Source organism: Microchirus variegatus, assembly GCF_963457635.1.
Source record: "Microchirus variegatus genome assembly, chromosome: 23".
In the NCBI taxonomy this organism is placed as follows: Eukaryota; Metazoa; Chordata; class Actinopteri; order Pleuronectiformes; family Soleidae; genus Microchirus; species Microchirus variegatus.
This window is the reverse complement of record NC_139824.1, coordinates 8,978,653-8,999,540: the sequence shown is the minus strand read 5'-3', so window position 1 is coordinate 8,999,540 and position 20,888 is coordinate 8,978,653. Positions and strand designations below refer to the sequence as shown.

At 39.1% G+C, this 20,888-nt stretch overlaps 3 protein-coding genes across 3 annotated transcripts; 1 reads left to right on the top strand and 2 right to left on the bottom strand.

Moving 5' to 3' along the window:
• Window positions 1-350: 350 nt before the first annotated feature.
• Window positions 351-1,141, top strand: LOC310943718 (extracellular superoxide dismutase [Cu-Zn]-like; the record flags this gene model as incomplete). The annotated part of the gene is made up of 2 exons (XM_083909353.1): window positions 351-364; window positions 520-1,141. The coding sequence occupies 2 exons, from the start codon at window positions 351-353 to the stop codon at window positions 1,139-1,141; spliced, it is 636 nt and encodes a 211-aa protein (XP_083765479.1).
• Window positions 1,142-3,256: 2,115 nt separating this feature from the next.
• Window positions 3,257-10,450, bottom strand: LOC310943903 (coiled-coil domain-containing protein 149-like). Its single transcript, XM_083909587.1, has 12 exons — window positions 10,289-10,450; window positions 9,123-9,284; window positions 8,086-8,124; window positions 7,864-7,971; window positions 7,649-7,765; window positions 6,919-7,091; window positions 6,759-6,831; window positions 6,266-6,350; window positions 6,016-6,163; window positions 5,853-5,929; window positions 5,483-5,548; window positions 3,257-3,855 (listed from the first exon to the last, which is right to left on the bottom strand). Exons 1-12 carry the CDS (start codon window positions 10,337-10,339, stop codon window positions 3,377-3,379), a joined length of 1,578 nt encoding a protein of 525 aa, XP_083765713.1. The 5' UTR covers window positions 10,340-10,450; the 3' UTR covers window positions 3,257-3,376.
• Window positions 10,451-12,233: 1,783 nt separating this feature from the next.
• On the bottom strand, window positions 12,234-19,280 carry LOC310943717 (leucine-rich repeat LGI family member 2-like; the record flags this gene model as incomplete). The annotated part of the gene is made up of 9 exons (XM_083909352.1): window positions 12,234-13,069; window positions 14,177-14,341; window positions 14,631-14,800; window positions 15,238-15,309; window positions 15,420-15,491; window positions 15,588-15,659; window positions 15,850-15,921; window positions 16,036-16,222; window positions 19,067-19,280. 9 exons carry the CDS (start codon window positions 19,278-19,280, stop codon window positions 12,234-12,236), a joined length of 1,860 nt encoding a protein of 619 aa, XP_083765478.1.
• Between the last annotated feature and the right edge of the window lie 1,608 nt (window positions 19,281-20,888).

The following is a 20,888-nucleotide window of genomic DNA, read 5'->3' as shown; positions in this document are numbered from 1 at the left end:
GGGTGGCTGGGCTTAGCCTTAGAGATAATGTTTGGTTGACTGGTTCATCCAAGGAGCCTCCATATCTTGTTTTTGTTGCACGGTCTAGGTGCACATAACCACTCGCTTACACCACTCAAATGAAAGATAAACAGATCCCTAAAAAGAATAATGTGTATTTGTCTTAAGATAACAAACTTGTTTTTACAAGAATAACTACTGACAAGGGCTGAGATCATCTGCTCCACCCCTAACAGTCCACTCCCCTTCACACTCAATATACAAAAAAAACCCTTTACGAAATGTATTCAGTACAGAAACACAGATCCAGGGAACACATCCAGCTCCTCTGCTTGTTTTCAATGCTGACCATGCGTTTACACAGGTAAGTTGAGTTTGCACATGTATCTGGACTTTGGTCTCTATTTAGTAACAGTGTGTGGGTCACTTCATGTGACCCCTCACTCTGTGACTCCTCACTTAAATGCGTTGTAAGTTGTTTATAATGAATGGTCCTGGTATTCTACATTTTTCTTCCAGATCAGTGTGCTTACTGGAAGCTGCCACACTGATTCTCCTGGCAGGATGTAATCAACACATCTCAGCTGACAGTGTTATGTTTGCTCCACCAGAGGTCTCCCTGCACAATAATACTCTCTATGCAGCCTGCAGAATGAGACCCAGCACCACACTAGCCGAGGATTTGCCCAGTGTGTACGGCCATGTGCTTTTTAAGCAGCATTACCCTGACGGAAAGCTCAACATCCTTTTCTGGTTGAAAGGCCTCCCCACAGAGGGTGACCCAGAGCCCAGAGCAGTGCACATCCATCAGTATGGAGACCTGAGCCTGGGGTGTGACTCCACCGGTGGCCACTACAATCCCCATGCTGTACCTCATCCAAACCACCCAGGAGACTTCGGGAACTTGAGGCCCGAGCAAGGAAACATCAGGACATTAATAGAGTCTGAGGCAACACTCTTTGAAGGGAAATCTGTGATTGGAAGAGCAATAGTGATCCACGAGAAGATCGATGACCTAGGACTGGGTGGAAATGCAGGCAGCCTGCTGCATGGAAACGCAGGCCGGAGGCTCAGCTGTTGTGTCATTGGGATTTCCTCCCCCAAACTCTGGGATATGTATTACGAGAAATACACTAGCTGAGGATACAGTTGTCAAAGTAGCCAAAAAATGCCATCAAACAACGTCCAGCAGTTGTTTTTGCATTCATTCATTGTGTTTCTGTCTTGTACAGCTTGTCAAATGGCTCAAAATTATTGACTAATATTTGGTATATGCCAGCTTTAACTGTTTTTATTACAATAAGATGAATTCCAGTGAGTGTTTCTCCTGAGCTTACATTCTATATCTGATTATTTTCTCCATTAATCACTATGACATTTATTAAATTCAAAGGTTCAAAGGTTGTGTGCTCACAGGTGGAAAACAACACTGAAACATGGGACAGTTGAACTTGAGTCCACATTCTAGATTTGAGTGACCTAAACCATTTCACACCATCAAAATATTAACTTACTTATGATCAGAAAGGCCACCAGTTTAGAATCAATACAATACAAAGAGACATCTGTATATATGACATTATCTTATTATATAATTCAGATTTCAAATTACAGTTGTAAATGATTTATTTTACAGAAATAAATCCATGTTATTCACACTAAACATTTATAGAATATATACACATGGCTCTATGTAACTTAGATGTATTTTTATAACCACAAAAACACAGTTACATGAGTGCTGGTAATCTAAATGAGGCTCCAGTGTGGAACAGGCAAATGTTCCGTTAATATTTTCTTAGCTAAAATCTATTTGTGTAGGGTGAGCTGACAAAATCGGCAAATATTTGCTTAAGGAAACACATCTGCAAATGCAGTCTTCTTTTATCAGTCGCTGTAATATTATGTCATGCATCATTTTACAGTATATAAGATGTCATTGTGCTTCAGTGATAAAACATATATACTATATGTTATAGTGTCGTGAGAATCTACCAACAAAAAATGAAATATTCAACTGGAAATGTGTTTTATTATGTATAAAGAAATCAAATCAAATAAAATTGCTGGTTGTTGACAACAGTTTGACGTGTGTTTGTTAAGGTGGACAGAGGTGAAATTATCAAGATTTACTATCCGAACAACTCCCATTTCTGTAGCAGCACTTTCTTTTCCCTCTTTAGTTGACATTGATAGTATAGCCTCTGTAGAAAATGATCTTTTACGATGAAATGCTGAAAATTCTCAAACTGTTGGAGCGTTGCTTCATCAGCCATAGTCCTTGTTTGCTATTTGTCATGGACACGCCTCTCTTCACATCTGATATACTCAGCTCCCACCTCTGTGGCAACATCAGCATGATAAAGCTATTTGCAGAAAGTGAGCCCTATAAAGAAACTTTGGCTTTCAGAGATCTGACCTCAAATCAGCAACTTGTGGGATAAACTGAGACACAAACTTTAAAGGTGCATTATGTAACAAATCTAAAGCAACTGGCCATAAAATCCTGCTAATATGTCACAAAGACTCAGGAATAATGTTCATATAACAAACTGAACTCACCAACAACAGTACAGACAAAATATTTGTTTAAAAAAATATATTTTGCAGACTGCAAATCATGTTTATGTTTTGAAATCATGTTTTGGCATGTGGCGCCACCTACCGCCGTCTACCAATCATTGCAGTCAGTAGAGCTGCCGAGCAACCACGGGTTGCCAGTTATGTCAGAAAACCAAACCTAAAAGACCTCTGTATTCTGAATTTGAGTGTAGTAACCGTTTTTGGCCACATTCTTACTTTAATGCTCAGGCTGAATGGGAGCAAATCTCTTAAGATGGGGAGAAATCTGCCCCAGAAGAGTCACAGCAGCACATTAATGCCCCCAAACGATGTTCGACCAAATACACCTGATCCTCAAATACTGTACAGTCAGCCTTGTGGTATAAAAATGAGCAAAACACAATAGTGTGATGGTAGAAAATAAATCCTCTATCAACCCCTTAATCAGATATGATCTAGAAGTTCACCTTGGTGGATGTAAGAATAATAATCCATTAGAGTGGGGTTTTTTTCAAGTGTGAGTCATTATTAGGTCTCTTGACATAGGTGTAATACAACAAAATACTTTGTTATAGTGTCACAATTACTGGTTTTTTTTTCATGTTTTTATACATTTCTTGGATTTACAGTGTGAAACAGAGGAATTCATGCAGTGGACACTAAAACACAACAACAGTGTCTTAATCTTAGCACCTACAAACTGTCTCTTCCCAGATTATTTTGTGTTGTTATCCTATAAATGCATTTATTTTATAATTTATGTAATTATACGTCTTGTTTAGTTTTCTCCTGATGCTCCGCCTCCTTGAAAGCATCAGATTTCCTCATCAACAGAAACATTCATCTGCTGCTCTGCTTGTACGTCGTCCGGCCGATCTTCAGCAGAAATAGCAGTGGACGAATCAACGCGCGGGATTTCCTCTGTAATAATAAAATCTGTCTCAACAGTTTCACCCTCTTCCGTGCGTTGTTGTGACTCTTCCCCTCTTCCTTCTGCAGGGAGTGAGTTGTCTAATGTGAAGTGGTGAAGGTTCACCTCCGTCACAGTGGGAGGGGAATCACGTAGACTGTCCTCTTCTTCCGTCAAAGCAGTTACATCCACTGTGACTTTTGTGGTCGCTGGCCTGTCGTCAACTGACTCGTGGGAAGGATTCTGTGGGGAATTCTCCAAACTGGATGACGCTGGTGCCGTTTCCTGAGGTTCTGATGGAACGAGCTTTTCAACCTCTTGATTTTGAGGAGAATCTGAGGAGCTCTGCTGCTCGGCAGGTACGTTTTCAGCTCCTTTGGCAGCTGTAAGACATTAAAGAAATGTTAGTGTTATGTGGAGATGGCTAAAGACAGATGGGACCTCATCTTATATCTCATCTGAGTGTTCAGCTCTGCTGTGATCCCATATAATTACCTCTCATTTACCCCCATGCTATCTGCTAATGCACACACCAAACATATATATATATAATAGTATTTCTATGTGCCAAAACCTGTACACATGTGTCAGGTACAAGTGACATGTGAAGACAGAAAAGTTGAAGGACATTGAAATACAGTATAAAATGAGATTGGACCTCAATGAGGTCCATGTATATATATATATATATAAAAGGTTATTTATATTTATAATGAAATCCATCAATGTTCTTAATATTTCATTAGAGAATTCTTGTTTTTTCTGAGAATCATATTGAGCTTTTTTTGTCAACTGTATTGTTGCACGACTTCCACGATGTCACTTCCTGCATAGGAACAATGCAAAGGCAACTATGCTGCACTCTTAGAAATAAGGGTTCAAATAGGGTTCTTCTACAAGAGCTGAGGTTCTACCTGGAACCATTTGCTTCTGAAAAACCCTTTCCTGAAGAAAGGGTTTTTCAAGGGTTATTGGTAACCAGTTCCAGTAAGAACCATTTTGATCCAGAGAACCCTTTAAAACCCCTTTACCGAATAAAGTGTTTTAAAAGGGTTCCAGGTGGAACCTTTATAAAAAGGTTCTACTTGGAGCCAAAAAGGGTTCTCCTATGAGGACAAGCCGAAGAACCTTATATGGTTCTACTGAGCACTTTTATTTCTAAGAGTGCAGTTATATAAATAACTACAGTGCGTTTGAATGGAAGTCTATGGGAAATTGGCCAATTTCTCCCTTGATTGACAACATCAGTTAACATTTTACAATCAAGAGTACACTAGGTCAGTTTTGTAAATTATGTTTCCCATTCAGAGGAAAACGATAAAACACGGCATATGAGTGAAAACCAGTGTGATTGACTCAAATACTCAAAAAAAACAAGCTCAATGTTTCAAAATGCGAGTCCAGATTATTTTGGGTGAATGAGGCGACTTCTCATTTCAATATAACATAAATAAACATTTTCCTCAGGAGTTAATGGTCTCAATCGCTCATTTCAGGTCTTTTTTTCCCAGGTTTGTGAATTAGTGGATGAGAGTGTGATGGTTCTAAACTTCCAGTACATTTGGAAAAACATCAACATGCCACAGATCACACACTCTGGAGGCTTTAAAGCACCTCTACACCCTTAGAAATAAAAGTGCTAAGTAGAACTATATAAGGTTCTTCAGCTTGTCCTCATAAAAGAACCCTTTTCGGCTCCAGGTAGAACCTTTTATAAAGGTTCCACCTGGAACCCTTATGGAGGGTTCCACCAAGAACCCTTTTGAAACCCTTTATTCAGGATAGGAGTTTTAAAGGGTTCTCTGGATCAAAATGGTTCTTACTGGAACCATTAGTGTTACCAAGAACCCTTGAAAAACCTTTTCTTCGGGAAAGGGTTTTCAAGAAGCAAATGGTTCCAGGTAGAACCTCAGCCCTTGTAGAAGGACCCTTTTGGAACCCTTATTTCTAAGAGTGTAGAGATAATCCCAGGTCTGAACAGACAGGCCAATTGAGCTACAGTATATTCACCTTCCTGTCCAGGAGAATCCGGTGACTCAGCCTGTGGCAGGTTCAGGACAATGGTGTCTTTCCCTCCTGTATGACAAACATTTTAACAGGTAAGCTCAAACATTACAACACATTCAAACTGCTGGACTGGACACAGATGAGTCAAATGAATGGAAGCGGACGAGACATGAGGGAAGATGATGACGTTCACAGGTGGAAAAGGTTGTTATGATAGAGGAACATACTACCATTAAGTCCCAGAGACACATTATAAGTCAGGCCTTCAGGTAGCCAGAAGCAGAAGGATAGAGAAAACCACAAGACAGAGAAGTTATTGAACAGGATATGCCTGTTTATATTTAGGTGTTTCAAAATGTGGAGTTATATCCACCTGGCAGACTCCATAATCCAGACATCTCCAGTGTTTTTAGTTTCTTCTCCAGCTCTGCTACTCGATTTCCAAGAATCCTGAAAAAGATCGTAGTTATTCATCAATAATTAATGCCCTAAAAAAAGAATTTATCAGGGATAAATCTAAATCTAAATGCGAGTACTTGTTGATTTGCCGCTGGTGCTGAATCACCATGTTCTTCTCATGGATTGTTTCCAGCAGAGCGGTGGCCAGAGACTTCAGGTCAGAGATGGACTGAGGAGTCACTGGCAAACTGCAGCCGTTTTCTTCAGAGAGCAGCAATTCCTTCACTGCATACACACAAACACACATTCTGGATGTCAGAGGACATTACATTGACTTATGTTCATTTCCTGGAACTCCTGGTTCCAGGAGTGAGGGCTCCTTCTGACCTTGTTTAGCAGAGAGAACGCCGGTGAGAGCACTACTGTTGGCTTTGCCACACATCGTAGAGGTCTTCCTGCACTCCAGAGCGCTCTGAAATCATCCACAAAAGGTCACTGAGCATGAGCTTTTTCCTGTTTCCGACAATTAAAGGTGCATTATGTAATAAATCTAAAGCAACTGTCCATAAAATCCTTCTAATATGTCACAGAGACTCAGGAATAATGTTCATATAACAAACTGAACTCACCAACAACAACAGTACAGACAAAATATTTGCATTAAAAAAACTATTTTGCAGACTGCAAATCTACCAAGTCTACCAATCATTGCAGTCAGTAGAGTCTCAGCTGCAGAGCAACCACGGGTTGCCAGTTATGTTAGAAAACGCAACCTAAAAGACCTCGGTATTTTGAATTTTGGCCACATTCTTACATATGGCACCTTTAAAATAACTTTATTTAGCATGGTTCTGTTCACGTTATTTAAAACTGTAGCTACCTTGTACTTCATCAGATTTGTTTTGAGCAGGTTGACCTCCTGCTGCAGCTGGTTGAGGCGTTCATGCAAATACCTGGAAGAAATATTTGGATCAAAAACTCGAAAAGACTCAGAAATCCTAAATACTGCATGAATATAAAGTATAACAACGGTAACAAACCTGTTCTCCATGCAGAGTGCATCTATGTCCAGAAACTGAATCTCATCATTTCCCACAATGTGGTTCATTTCCACATTAAGGCGATGAGCCTTCTGCTGAAACACGTCTCGCTCTGCTCGAACATCCTGAAGCTCATCTGTGAGCGACTTCACACTGTGCTCCAGCACTTCATTCTACAACAGCGCAGAACACACTATGTAACCAACTGCATGAGCCAGAATTTAAGCTGTTTTTAATTACTACTTTCTTTATTGACCTCCGCCACGAGAGTCTGTGTGCCTGTTAGCAGCATAACTCAATAAGTCACAGACGGATTTGGATGAAATTTTCAGGAAATGTCCGCAATGGGACCAGGAACAAGTGAGTAAATTTTGGGCGTGATCCGTCGGGGATGGGGGCTGACCGTCCTTGGTGGAGGTCTGCGCTCTCCGAGTGCTTTTCTAGTTCATATCTGTTTTCACACAAAGCAGTGGGTCATACAATAGTGAAGCTGTGCTCCCTGTGCAGTGAAATTACAAATTACAAATGTGTAAAACCCTAACTCTAAAATGTGTTGACACAATAATAAGACGTATGATGTAAGCTGTAGTGACTACTTAGCATCTGGATTCGAACATTTTAAATTTTTCGTCCCCCCCGATGTCAAACCATTAACAGATTATCGCCTGAAAAAGCTTTGTTCGATCACTTAAAAACAGAAGACAGAAGACTAAACGGACTCAGTCGTCACCTGTTCTCTGGCTCTTTCCAACTGTTGGACCAGATCCTCTCGCTCATGTGCAGGAAAGTGTCGAGTCCCGACCTCTTCGTCTCCAAGCCTCTGTTTGGTGATCGTCATTCTGAGGAGCTGCAGGACACAAAGATCTGCTATTATTTTGGTCTTTATTCATTCGCTCTCTTGCAAAAATGCTAATACCTTCTTTAATTAATAATAAAATCGTGTACCTTGTTATCGCCCTGAGCCTCCACCAGTCGTTGTTTCAGCTCCTTCACCTCCTCAGAAAATGTATGATTTTTTTCTTTGGAGTCTCTCAATAGCTGGGCAAGATTCACCTGAAGAGGACATGGATTCACAATCATTCTGCTGCAGAAGATGAAAATATCCAAGGAGGCAGTGCAGCATAGTTATTACCAGTAATGCACAATGAATGTATAAAAGTCACTTACTTGATTTCTTTTCTCAGGAGGAAGAGAGAGATCTCCGTCCTGTTAGTTATTAAAACAAAGGAACACAATTTTATTCAAAAAATATATTTATATATAAAAAAAAAAAAGTATATGTATTGTAACATATTGGTATGAGAGCTTTACCTCATATTTGTGAAATTATATTCTCTGTTTTGTGTCATTTTCAAAGAAGTTTAAAAAAAATTCAAAACACCATCACTAACGCCGGGTGATTTTTACCCGAGATAATAATAACACCCAATAAAAAGTACTGGTCGTCAAAATATATCAAAACATGACAATACATGACAAATTTGAGTAGTGTTCTTTTATTTTAAGCTGTGTCATGTCTAACATAATGAAAGAAAAGCATCATGAGGGGACCATATAAAAAAATGCTCCAAAATTACTTGAAAATTAGGAATTTGGGAACAAACATTTTCAAAAAAAAAATAAAAGAATGAAGATGAAAACTTGGTTTTCATGAAAATCACATACATTTATTTAATCGGGTGAAAACCACCTGGCAATGGTGTTCTAGGGTTAAAGGCACAATATGTAAGAATGTGGCTAAAAACAGTTACTACACTCAAACTCAAAATACAGAGGTCTTTTGAGACTCTACTGACTGCAATGATCGGTAGACGGTGGTAGGTGGCGCCACATGCCGAAACATGATTTCAAAACATAAACATGATTTGCGGTCTGCAAAATATATTTTTTTTAACGTGAATATTTTGTCTGTACTGTTGTTGTTGTTGGTGAGTTCAGTTTGTTATATGAACATTATTCCTGAGTCTCTGTGACATATTAGGAGGATTTTATGGCCAGTTGCTTTAGATTTATTACACAATGCACCTCTTCCATTTTCACTAAGAAGCTGGTCTTCATTTATATGACATTAGTTGTGATAATTATTAATATAATGGTTTAAAAATCTGTGAACCTTGTTGGATACATCACTGTGTCCACGTTAATACCACATGTTTGAAATTCACTGGTGGATAATGGACGAGGACAACACGCAGATGTCTTACTATGAGTTCTCTGTACTTCTTCTTGAGCCCTTGGTGGCGCTCACGCAGCTGATTGGCCATCAGCTGGTACTGATCTCGCTCCTGCTGGCAGGTGTCGAGCTCCTTCGACAGAATCAGCAGAGCTTCTGTCTTGCTCTCCAGTTTCTGCTTGCAAATAACGAACTACGGGGAGAAACAAATGTGTTTAGGTTTATACTAATTGGTCACTTGGGCAGTTCTTAAGTGTATATATAGCAACAGCCAATATGAAAATCAATATATAGCACATCAAATATGCGTATATATATATCTTCCTCTCATGGGATATATCACATATTTACAAGGTTCATGGTGTCATCAACAAAACCAAGGAAAGATGAAATTATACAGATCAGAGAATCTGGAACTATATAAGAATATTTCATCTGACATGAAAATGCTGTCTTGCTGGCCAACATACAGCCTTAGTGATTTATTTTCAAAGTACCACATGGGGTAGCCTGCATCTGAACAGTCATTCCAAGATCTCATGATTTATCATTATCATATTTAAAAGCTGCTGTGCGTCATTGTTGTTGTTGTTGTTGTCCAGCAACACTATCAGACCTGACTGGGGGAGCGTTTGTGTGCATACAGAGGCAGAACAGGCGGGCGGGAACAGCATTTATTCCATCAAATTGAATCTGAAGATGTAATCTTTGATTTAATGTAATAAAATCAATAGTTTATCTAATAAATAGTCAATGTTCAATTCAAATAAAAATCAAGCTGAATGATTTCAGAGCATTTTTTAAACAATTTTGTCCCATAATATCATTTGCATATCTATATTTAGTTGCTTTTAACAACATTACAACATAATAATTGTTGTATTTTATCTTTAATAACCAAATAAATAATTGGTTATTAATAATTGGTACATGCTGTTCTTTTTTAAAATAATTAACTTTACTTTAATCCTGCACTCTTCCTTGTGTATAAGGAAAAGGGAAGAAAAAGGAAGTAGATTTATTTTTTTCTTTCCCCATGGAGTGAGACAAACTACTGAGATTTAATCCAGTTGGCTCAGATTAATGTGGACTAGACGTTCGCGCAGTTTATGTGTCACAGACAATATGATGACAAAACGGACATCGCAGTCGTTTGTTGTTAATGTGAAGGTGAGTGAGTGTTTGCTCACGTCTCACCTCGTTGATCAGACTCTGCCAGTCACTCTCGCTCCTCCTGCACGGATCCATCTCACTGCGCGTAACGCGACAAACTAACAAATAATAACTACACAAATAAATAAACAGCGTGAAAGAGACGCGAGGTGTGTTTCAGATCACACGCATCACCGTGGTGCTTGTGCTGCGTTCACTGACATTTCGCATCAAAACGGATTAAGAGATCGGGGAAACGCGAATGCATCACTTCCGCCTGTTACGACGTCACGGAGGCATCGCGATGCATTTATGGAACCTCGGAAAACTGGAGCTGGAGTTTATATTTAAAGAGAATGACATTCTGCTTTACTGTGATAACGTAGTCATAGTCTAAAAAAAAAAAAACAGGTTTTAAATTATTTTAGTTGTTTTGAAGATGCCTTTTATATATTTGTGTCTTTTATTTATTATTCTCTGCAGCACTTAGTCCACTGTGTTTGTTTTAAAGTGCTTTGTAAATAAAGTTGGATTATATTGAAATGACTGGATGTAATGGAATTTGTTTAGATTTAAAGGTTCTTTAAAATTAAGTTAAAATAATCACTAACATGTATATCCTACCTGATGCAAAATTGAATATGTAATTATAATGTAATAAAACCAATTGTTTTTCTAATAAATATTTGATTTTCAAATCAAATAAAATTAGGCTCAATTGTAATTTTTTTTGTTAAATAATTCATTTAAATTAAATAATCACTGGCACCTTCTAACAAACATACGTGATATTATTTAATAACGGACCATTAAACCATGTTGGACGTCTTCTGGTTAATTGAGCACCAAAATGTCCACAACCTGCTGTTGTCTTTCTTTCTTTCTTTGTTTGTTGGTCTGGTCACATTTTGTTTCGTCTTGTCTATCCAGCTAAGAATGTGTTCAATTTCAGGTTTGGTTGAAATCAATGAAGGAAGAATTTCCTAAACAAACACACCTCTTTTACACATGGTATTCATTTTATTTATTCCAGCCTTAATACACCATTATTAGTTATTGTAGCATGTCTCAGTACACAGCTTTTTTTAGCTTTAGCTCCCAGTTTTACATTTAAACTTCCAAATTTCATTTCAACCAACATACTACAGTTATTTTCTTGATTCCATTTTCACCTCGAGATTAAAAATTTAGCATTAGTTTTTCAGAGAACTGCTAAACTCATACAGTCATACAGCAGTTTTCTGATTGAAGTAACACTTGGTATCATACATTTTGCATAGGAGTAAATTATATTTCCCTCTACTCATGTCGTATCATGTTACTCATATTGTGCACCTTGACTCAAGCTCATATTATTTCACCAGTACTGCTGTACTTCTGTTAAAACCTTTGTGTCATGCACATGTCAGTCAGCAGGCAGAGCGGTTACTGTGAAGGCTTTGTCGTCTCTACTGGCTGCTCTGTAACATGAAGCTCTTCACAGATTATTAAGCATTTTATGGCAACACACCTGGTGTCTGCTGTAGAGACAGACAAATGCCACACAAACCAGAAATCTGTCTTTTGTTCCGTCAATCAAAGAGTCATAATTCCAGGTCAACTTAACAAGTGCACTGTAAGTAATCATAGTTATAATAAACATCAGCGTCACCCTGGGGACAGGCTTCTTTCTAGTATTGTGAGGGGGGAACCAGATTATAATCTAAAGCAGCTATAGCAGAATGGACTCTCCTTGGCTCGCCCATTGTTTGATTGACAGAATTGCGATAAAAGCCAGCACCTCTTAATGCGATATCTAGTATGCCATAAAGTTAGGTTCATGCTGTTAACATTGCCTCTGTTTTTAGAAACCTGCCAAAAAATGTTAGTCTCAAACCAAGAATGATATATCTAGCTGCATGAGGAAGATAATGCAGCGTTTGAGACTCTTGGAGACTTTGTAGCATACACAGAAGTATTGATCTGAGAGACCAACCCTTTAATACTAGTACTACAAGCTCAAATCTACCATGATATGCTCAAACACCATTGATTTGCCCTTGAAGCTTGAGGAGAAGATGAAATTCCTCCGCTCATTAGTCACTACTGTGAAGGACCGAGGTGACTGCACGTAAATGTCCTTGAACTTGTGGAAGGTTTTGGTCTCTACATCCCAGAGGTAGATCTGTGTGAAAGAGTAATCACTGCCAAGAGCAAGGTAGTGTCTGTCTTTGAAGGAGAAAGGCTGTAGGACCATTGCTCCTCGAGACGGCAGAGCCTGCACCTCGGTGAACACCTTATTGGTCCATTTAAGGATTTTGGAGTCACCAATGTAGCAGGTCATGGCAAGATATAACTCGCCTTCCTCCCGGAAAGCTTTCACAGCCACCACGTCATCCACATGTGGGATTTCACCGTGAAGTATGAACTTCTGGGAGCTTTTGTTCCACAGGTAAATGACAGGTGCCTGAGATCGACTGGTTAAGATGAGGTAGGACTTCGCGTCCACCTGGACGAACTCAGCATCAGTGTCTCGAAACCATTCGTGGAGAAACTGGTAGGAGTGGAAGCCAGTTTCGTTGCGGTCTGGTTGGTCGATCCATTTGTACAGAGTGGACAGTCCTGCTTTGGAGCTGTCCACGATCACAAAATACCAATCACCGTCCATCTGGAAGACCTCAATGTCATTTGGCTTTGAGATGTTGAAGACTTCAATCGTTTGAAACTTGGTGAACTTGTTTTGTTGATCATCAAACTTGTAGATGTGAGAGCCACCGAAGAGCTGGGTGACGATTATCAAAACGTGGCTGTCGATCAGGACTGACTTGCACCCGACGACAGACTTCCCTGTGAGGAAAAACAGTCATCGGTGTTCAAATAGCACAACAATATGACACTAATATCTAATCCAAAAGAGAGCTAATTCAAATCTAACTTTTAAGAACAACAATAACAACAGAAATAGTACCTTTTATTTATCAGTGCCTTTCTAGACACTTAAGGTCTAGAAGTTAGTTATAATAAACATCAGCGTCACCCTGGGGACAGGCTTCTTATTAGTATTGTGAGGGGGAAACCAGATTATAATCTAAGGCAGCCATAATAGAATGGACTCTCCCTGGCTCGCCCATTGTTTGATTAACAGAATTGTGATAAAAGCCAGCACCTCTTAATGCGATATCTAGTATGCCATAAAGTTAGGTTCATGCTAAGTCCTCAGACTTCCCGGTGAGGAAAAACAGTTATCAGTGTTCAAATAGCACAACAATATGACACTAATATCTAATCCGAAAGAGAGCTAATTCAAATCTAACTTTTAAGAACAACAATAACAACAGAAATAGTACCTTTTATTTATCAGTGCCTTTCTAGACACTTAGGTCGCCATGCGTGAAATACAAAAAGTTAAAAATAAAGAGAATAAAGTCATCTTTGTGATTTTTGGAAGATATGGCCAAGGGGGAGACGGTAAATGATAAAGAGCAGGGGCCCCAGAACAGAGCCCTGGGGCACACCTGTGGTGATGGGGAATGGATGACCATGGATGATCAACTTTTTTTTAACAGGAAAAACACTAAATTCAACTCACTTGCTTACATTTAATTAAACAAGTGGGTTCTTTAAAACCATAAAAACAGACTCTGAACATCCACTTTCATTTCAAAGTAACAACAACAACAACAACAGCAACTGAGCGCTGTATTTGGTAGGTTTGATAATATTGTATCAGGGGCTGTAATGCATAAGTTATGTTCATGATAATGTCACCCAGAGGAAAAGTAAGGTTAACTGATGTGTGATTGCTGATTTTCTGATTTAAGCAAAATACATTTTTGAGATAATTTCATTGTAACGTATTTTGGTCTTTAGAAGGGATTTCTTTGACAGCAAAGAAACAATGAGCCTATACCAGCTTGATCTTTTATGTAATGGTCAGGGTGAGTTTGGTCAAACCTGTGATGTTATCGAACTTTCTGAAATTCATTTCAACGTGATCCCACTCCATGACCACGCAGCTGTTGGTGTTTGGGGCAGCCATCGCCACAAAGATGTCGTCTTTGAAGGAGAAGATGTCTGCAGACATGGACTGAATAGGAATGGACTGATGACGCACAAAGTCTGTGAGAGGCGAACAAAAACACAAACTGTCAGTGTGCTGACAGAAGGAAATAAACTATCACCCAACACTCTCACATTTGCTCTTGTTAGCCTTGCCTTGTTTATGCACGTGTGAGAAAATGATATACTGTACATGTTTGTCAGCAGCCTGTTTGAGAGCACAATGGTGCATGGTAGCGTCCTGTTTAATTATTCATCACTTATTGATTTCTTTTTCTCTTTCTTTCTTTCTTTCTTTCTTTCTTTCTCCCTTCATAACAACAGTCGATGATGTGCTTGTCACATTTACCTGTGGAGATGCACTTGCCCGGTGGTATAGGAAGGTCACTGAGCCGCTTGCCCTTCATGTCACTGGGAGCTTCGCAGAAAACATCGGACACCGTAGCATTTGTGTTTTTCAGCCACATCATCAGCCACTTGTTCTCACAAGTGCACTGGAAAGAGTTGCCTCGTAGATCCCTGATACACGGCATATAAACATACACATATTAAACACTGACACTGACACATTGACTTACATTAATTTCCTGGAAACTTAACCTAACACTAGTTATAATTTACGCAGTGGGGACTTCACAACATGTGTAATACCTGGAACAAACACAGGTTTGCACAGCTTTTCGTCTTAGAACACTGACTAAATTACCCTTAACCTTAACCATAACCAGTTAATGCCTATAACCACAATTCAAATCTTAACCCTAAACTGAACCAGTTCCTCGAAAATGACAAGTCTCTGCCAGAAAAGGTCCTAGAGGTAATAAATATAAGTGCACACACACACACACACACACACACACACACACACACACACACACACACACACACACACACACACACACACACACACACACACACACACACACACACTGCTGATGGTACAACTGCTTACTCACAGTTCCAGTAACGAGTCCAAGTCAAAAAAAAGATCTCTTGGCAGAAACCTCATCTTGTTATTGGCGAGGGAGCTGAGAGGGAAGACAAGGAAAGAAGGAAGGTGCACTACTCTCATTGCTTTGCAACATTACATCTGTAATTGTTGTTTAAAGTATACTTTACAGAAAAATAGCACACTTACAGATGAGTCAAATCCCGTAAACCACGCAAGGAGTTCTTGGTGATCGTCTCAATCTTGTTTCCTTCGATGAATCTGTTCAGAGAATGATAAGGTGTGAGATTATGCTGTGTCATGTTCATGTTTGTTGATGTTATAAAGAAACATAATACACATCACTATAATACTCACAAGTACTCCAGATGCGGAAGACCAGAGAAAGCGTCATCTTTTATTATGGACAATGCATTTGAATTTAGAAGTCTGTGAGGAAAAACAAACCTCACTTTAAAAAAAAGGCATCTAAAGTACTTTTGCTCACAGAGAGAAAAAGTTTATCACTGATAATGAATCTGCTGTTTTGTTTCTGTGTTGCCACCATCTGCAACAACAAGATGTTAATCACTGTTAACCAACTGATCAATGGTGGTGTCAAATGTCAAGCTGCACTTACAAGAGCTGAAGAGAAGGCATCAGTGAGAACATCCCCTCTGTGAGTTCAGGGATAGATCCATTGACCATACTCCTGCACAGAAAAACAGACAAGTCTAACTTAGATAATGGGACATTTACACTGCACAGCACTAAAAATCTTTAAAACAAACATCATTAGACCGAATAAATAAAAGTAATTACTCACAGAGAGTTGATCTCATTCGGTATAGTCCTTGGGATGTGTGAAGTGCCGACGCAGATGATGGTCTCCTTGGAGCACGCGCATCCTGAAGGACATTTAAAATTCCTTTTGGGTTCAACTGCAACACAGATACACAGAAGCGCAAAAACCACCTGGAGCATCTGCCTGGTAGATACAGGCATGTTGGTTTCTGATGGGAACAGGAGAAGGAGAGCGATGCTGCAGCTAATTTAATCTGCCAGGGGCGACATCAGTAATGCAGCAGCAGCAGCAGCAGCAGCAGCCAGAGCAGCAGCAGCAGGACTGTGGTGGATGAAAACTCCTGACACAGGCTGACACTGGCTGCAGCGCCACACAAGGCTGCTTCGTCGTCTAGAGTCAGAAAAATTGCAGTGGTAGATTTTGTAGGATATAAATACGACCTAATGAGACTGTAACAAAGAGCAGAAACCATATGGTATGAACATTGTACATTTCCATAGCATGTATGTATATATATGTTCTCCATTTTTCTTCTTTTTAAAACTTTGGTTATGATGTTGTTCTTTGAAACCTGAAAAAAACATGTTTCCAACGTATTTTAATAAACTACCAGTGATCCACTTGTGATCAGTTTAGGTCTAAATGCTGATTCATGATTGTGTTTAGAACACAACACTCACACAACAGCAAACATAACAAGCAGTGGTGCAGTGGTGAGTAACTGTAGTTCCCTTAGTTTGCCACTAGAGGGAAGCTGCTGATAGCAAAAGTATTAGAAACTCCATTATTATCATTCCTATAATAATAATTATTATTATTGTAATTATTACTATTATTATTACTACTACTACTATTTTTGTTGTTATTATGATTATTATTGTTATTATTTGTATTATTATATCTGATTCTAACTATTTGTCTATAAAACAAGATGACTTAACTATTTTAAACATAACAGTTGTAGATGTATGTGCATTAAAACAGTGCATGCTAAAGCATGAAGGCTGGGTGTTAAGTGGCCAGAGAATTAGTGACATCTACTGGTGAGACTGGAGACTGCAACAGAGAGAGGATTTCACTCCTCTCTTTTCCTAGAACATGCCATTCTTCTTTGTTTGCACTGAAAGAATCTTCTTCAAAAAGTGACACAGACTCTGCTGTGACACATATATAGCAAGGAACCTTGCCTAAAGTTCTTATAAAGGCACCAAAAACCAAACACATTGTATTTTAAACAGATTAAACACATTACATATGTGACCTGATGAGATGGTATGAGTATAGATGTAAATCTGATTCACTGTATGAGACCATGTTCATGTGCCTTTTAAATCACGTCAAAAACACAGCACTATCGTTCAGCAAATGAAGCATTCGCACAACAATGGAGTCGTGACTTGTCGCAGCAGTTCCTAACAAGGTGCTGACCTTTGCTGGAGGACCAGAGGTCTGTGAGCATGAGTGAAACCCAATATCCACAGCCAGAAGCGAGCAACCGTACATGTCTGCCATCGCTGGCATAATTCACCACGGCTCTGCATCGAGCACGGCTGTTTTTAGGTTAGAGTATCACTTAAACACGTGGGACACATGCAAGCTGAAACCAAATGATGCCACAGCAAACATCTTGCCACTATTTCTTTCTAGACAACCACAAAAATGTGATTAAGGGTCCGGGATTGCCCGTGTAAAACATTATAATAAAGGAATTTGTTTTCCTCGCTGATACTTTGTGTATGATCTGACCCCTGACATGATGAGTGTCTTGTAGTTCTGCCAACAGTTGTGAACGCAATATAATTTCTTTGCTTTCTTTGTTTCTGTCTGCCACAAAATAATCATTATGAAATCAAAAACAGGATAATTAAAGACATTAGTAAAGACATAAAAACTGCACTTTCAAGTGTAACAAATGTCTGTGTGTGTGTGTACACAACATTTCCACATAGTAATGATTACTTTACATTAATATACATTTTAGTATGTCATCATTTTCAAGTGTAATATGACTATAACATGGCTAGCTTTTGTTTTTGTTGTTTAGGTCCATCTCTATCTACTGTGCCCACTGTCCCGTCTGTATCTGCTGCAACCTCAGCAACCTATAAACCGTTTGTGTTTATTTAGTCACCGTTTGTGTTTAATTTATTTTATTGAATAGTGTCTGTTTTTTGTAAATTTGGTGTTGGAGTTTATTTAAAAAGAATATAATAAAGCAAATTTTGTTTACAGTAAACTATTAGTTTATTTTGTTACTTTTAATTGGCCTAGATGACATTTGGTATTCCACTTAGTACTATATCACTTTGAATATGAATATATTCAAATATTCATATTCAAATATATATAATATTCTCTGTGTCGACCAGTAGGGGGAGTTGCTGACTTTGCCAAATATTAATTGAAAGATTTTTCTGTAAGTTTTTCAAATCTGGTGTGTGCTTCCATGCATTAATCACTGTGGATTACAATCTAACTACAACAAAAAGTTATCACATCTCGTTTTACAAGTGTATTCGTATTCGTGACAGAGTAGAATAAGTAGAATATGTTTAGTATAGTAGGTGTGTGAATGATCAATAATCATTATTATTGGCAGTAACAGAGGGCCCCATGGAGGCTTAGGCTGGCCCTGGTTATGATGACTGAGACTGAACTTTACTTACTACTTTATGAGTAATTTTGTTGTGAATAGGTCCTATGAATTGTTACTATATGGAAATAATGTAGTTATAAATGTTTGTTTAAAACTTTCCTGCAAGTCTTTGGTCACAAATGATGAATTGAATGATGAATTATTTAAACAGAAATATGTAAAGCATTAACTGAACATTAATAAAGCAGAAAAACACCTAGTATAAAACATCTTCTTATTTTCTGTCCTTTCCTTACATACATAGAAATATGAGATATGTGGAAATCCCACGGGGAGTCTTAAATATTCCCAGTGAGGATTTGTTGGCCTTATTAACGGTGGTTTATGGTGATGCTCTAATCCCTTACAACCCCTAAACTATAGCTCACAGATGACACTTTCTGCTCCAAATGTGACCTTTCAACCTCACAACCATGAATCCCTTGAGGGGGACTGCATTGGGCAGACTGTGGGTACTCTGAGGGTGGGGGTGGGTAGGGATTGTGGGCTGTGGGGGTAACCTGGAGAAGTTCACTGTTTGGCTGCTGGTGACTTCTTCACAGCAGGTGATTGGGCTCTCAGACGTCTCCAGTTCCCGCTCAGGAGCTGCAGAGGGCTCAGAGAGAGGCATGTTCGATGCTGCAGCTTCACAAATATGTGGGTTTTTGCATTTTTAGTTTCTATATAGGGTAAAACCATAAAATGATTTATTTCAATTTAATAAACCTATTAAATCCAATACAAAGTACTATAATTATTTAGAGTGAGCTACCTTTACACGACCCTGGTTCTCTTAAACCGGGAGTGAAACCCGAATCAATGTTATTTGTAAAAACTGTGTTTGTTCAAGGGATGAGACGATAATACTTCGCTGATAATAACAAGAATATCTGGCAAGAACTTCTGACGACATCAACACAAGGACTGAACAAGACCAACAGGCGACAAGACCTCGGCGAGGCAAGGACTATTTATAAGTGAGGTAAGTGAAAACAGGTGAAACCAATCAGGGACAGTGCAGACAATCTGAAAGGCTGTAAATGACACTAAGGGAGGAAGTCAGGGTCTGAAACGAGAGGGAAAGATGAATACAAAATAAAACAGGAAGTGCACGATAGGGCTTTTGTATGTATGTATAAGTATCATATATCTATAAGTCAAATGTTTGAACGTGTACAGGAGCTAAGCAAACAAAACCATGAACACGCAGGTTGAACTGACCTCCACAAAGCTGATAAAATTAGGAAGCTAAATGGGGACGCCACTCACACGAGCATGTTGAGATCACTTTCTTACCGTGGCTGCATCAAAACAGCAGGTGTTAGATCTGGGGGAAATTGTTGATTTCTTCAGTATTTTCTTATGATTTCAGTGGTGTACTTTTCATTAGTGCATGAAGAATTATAATCCACTGATACACATTCTTCTAAAGTTACATTTATGGACACATGGATGTGTGTGTGTGTGTGTGTGTGTGTGTGTGTGTGTGTGTGTGTGTGTGTGTGTGTGTGTGTGTGTGTGTGTGTGTGTGTGTGTGTGTGTGTGTGTGTGTGTGTGTGTGTGTGTGTGTGTGTGTGTGTAATATTATGATAGCAACATCATTTGTTGATGTCCAGTCTTGAGTCTTGAGTTTGTTTTTGCGAGGCAGTAGTTGGAATTAAACACATCTTGCTTTTAAACTGTTTAATTTGACCATTTAAGGCCCAAATGAACAAATGATTCAAATATAACAAGTTTGAAATGTAAATGGTGTCTCTTTGGAGCAGCCAGGCCACAGCATTTATGATGCTTTTAATCACAAGTGGTAAGTGACGAGTAAATACAGCTGTAGGAAGTAGCACAGAGAAAAACTGTATGTAAGTACAGCGATTGGTAACTTGTTACCGCAACCGCTGAAAGAAGATTTATAAGAGGCTGCACCGCACTGATGACACTGAGGATAAAAGTAGGATCTAAGAGCGATGAAGGCTTTAAACTGGTGGCCTCTGTCCTTGATATTGCTGTCAGTGTGCCCTCTACATGGAGCAACTGTCGGCCCAACCCCTCCCTGCTGCATACCATCAATTTGGGGCCCTGTCCAGAAACAACACTTGTGTCTTCAACACTTGCACAGAGCTCCGAAAACTGAATCATCATCGTCCAAGACGGTCTGGTTCTGCTGTGTTCCTGATGGCGCCTGTTTTCCCTCCGTTTGGCTCATCGGTCGAAAAGTGGACGGACCTGTGGACAGTGAGGACTG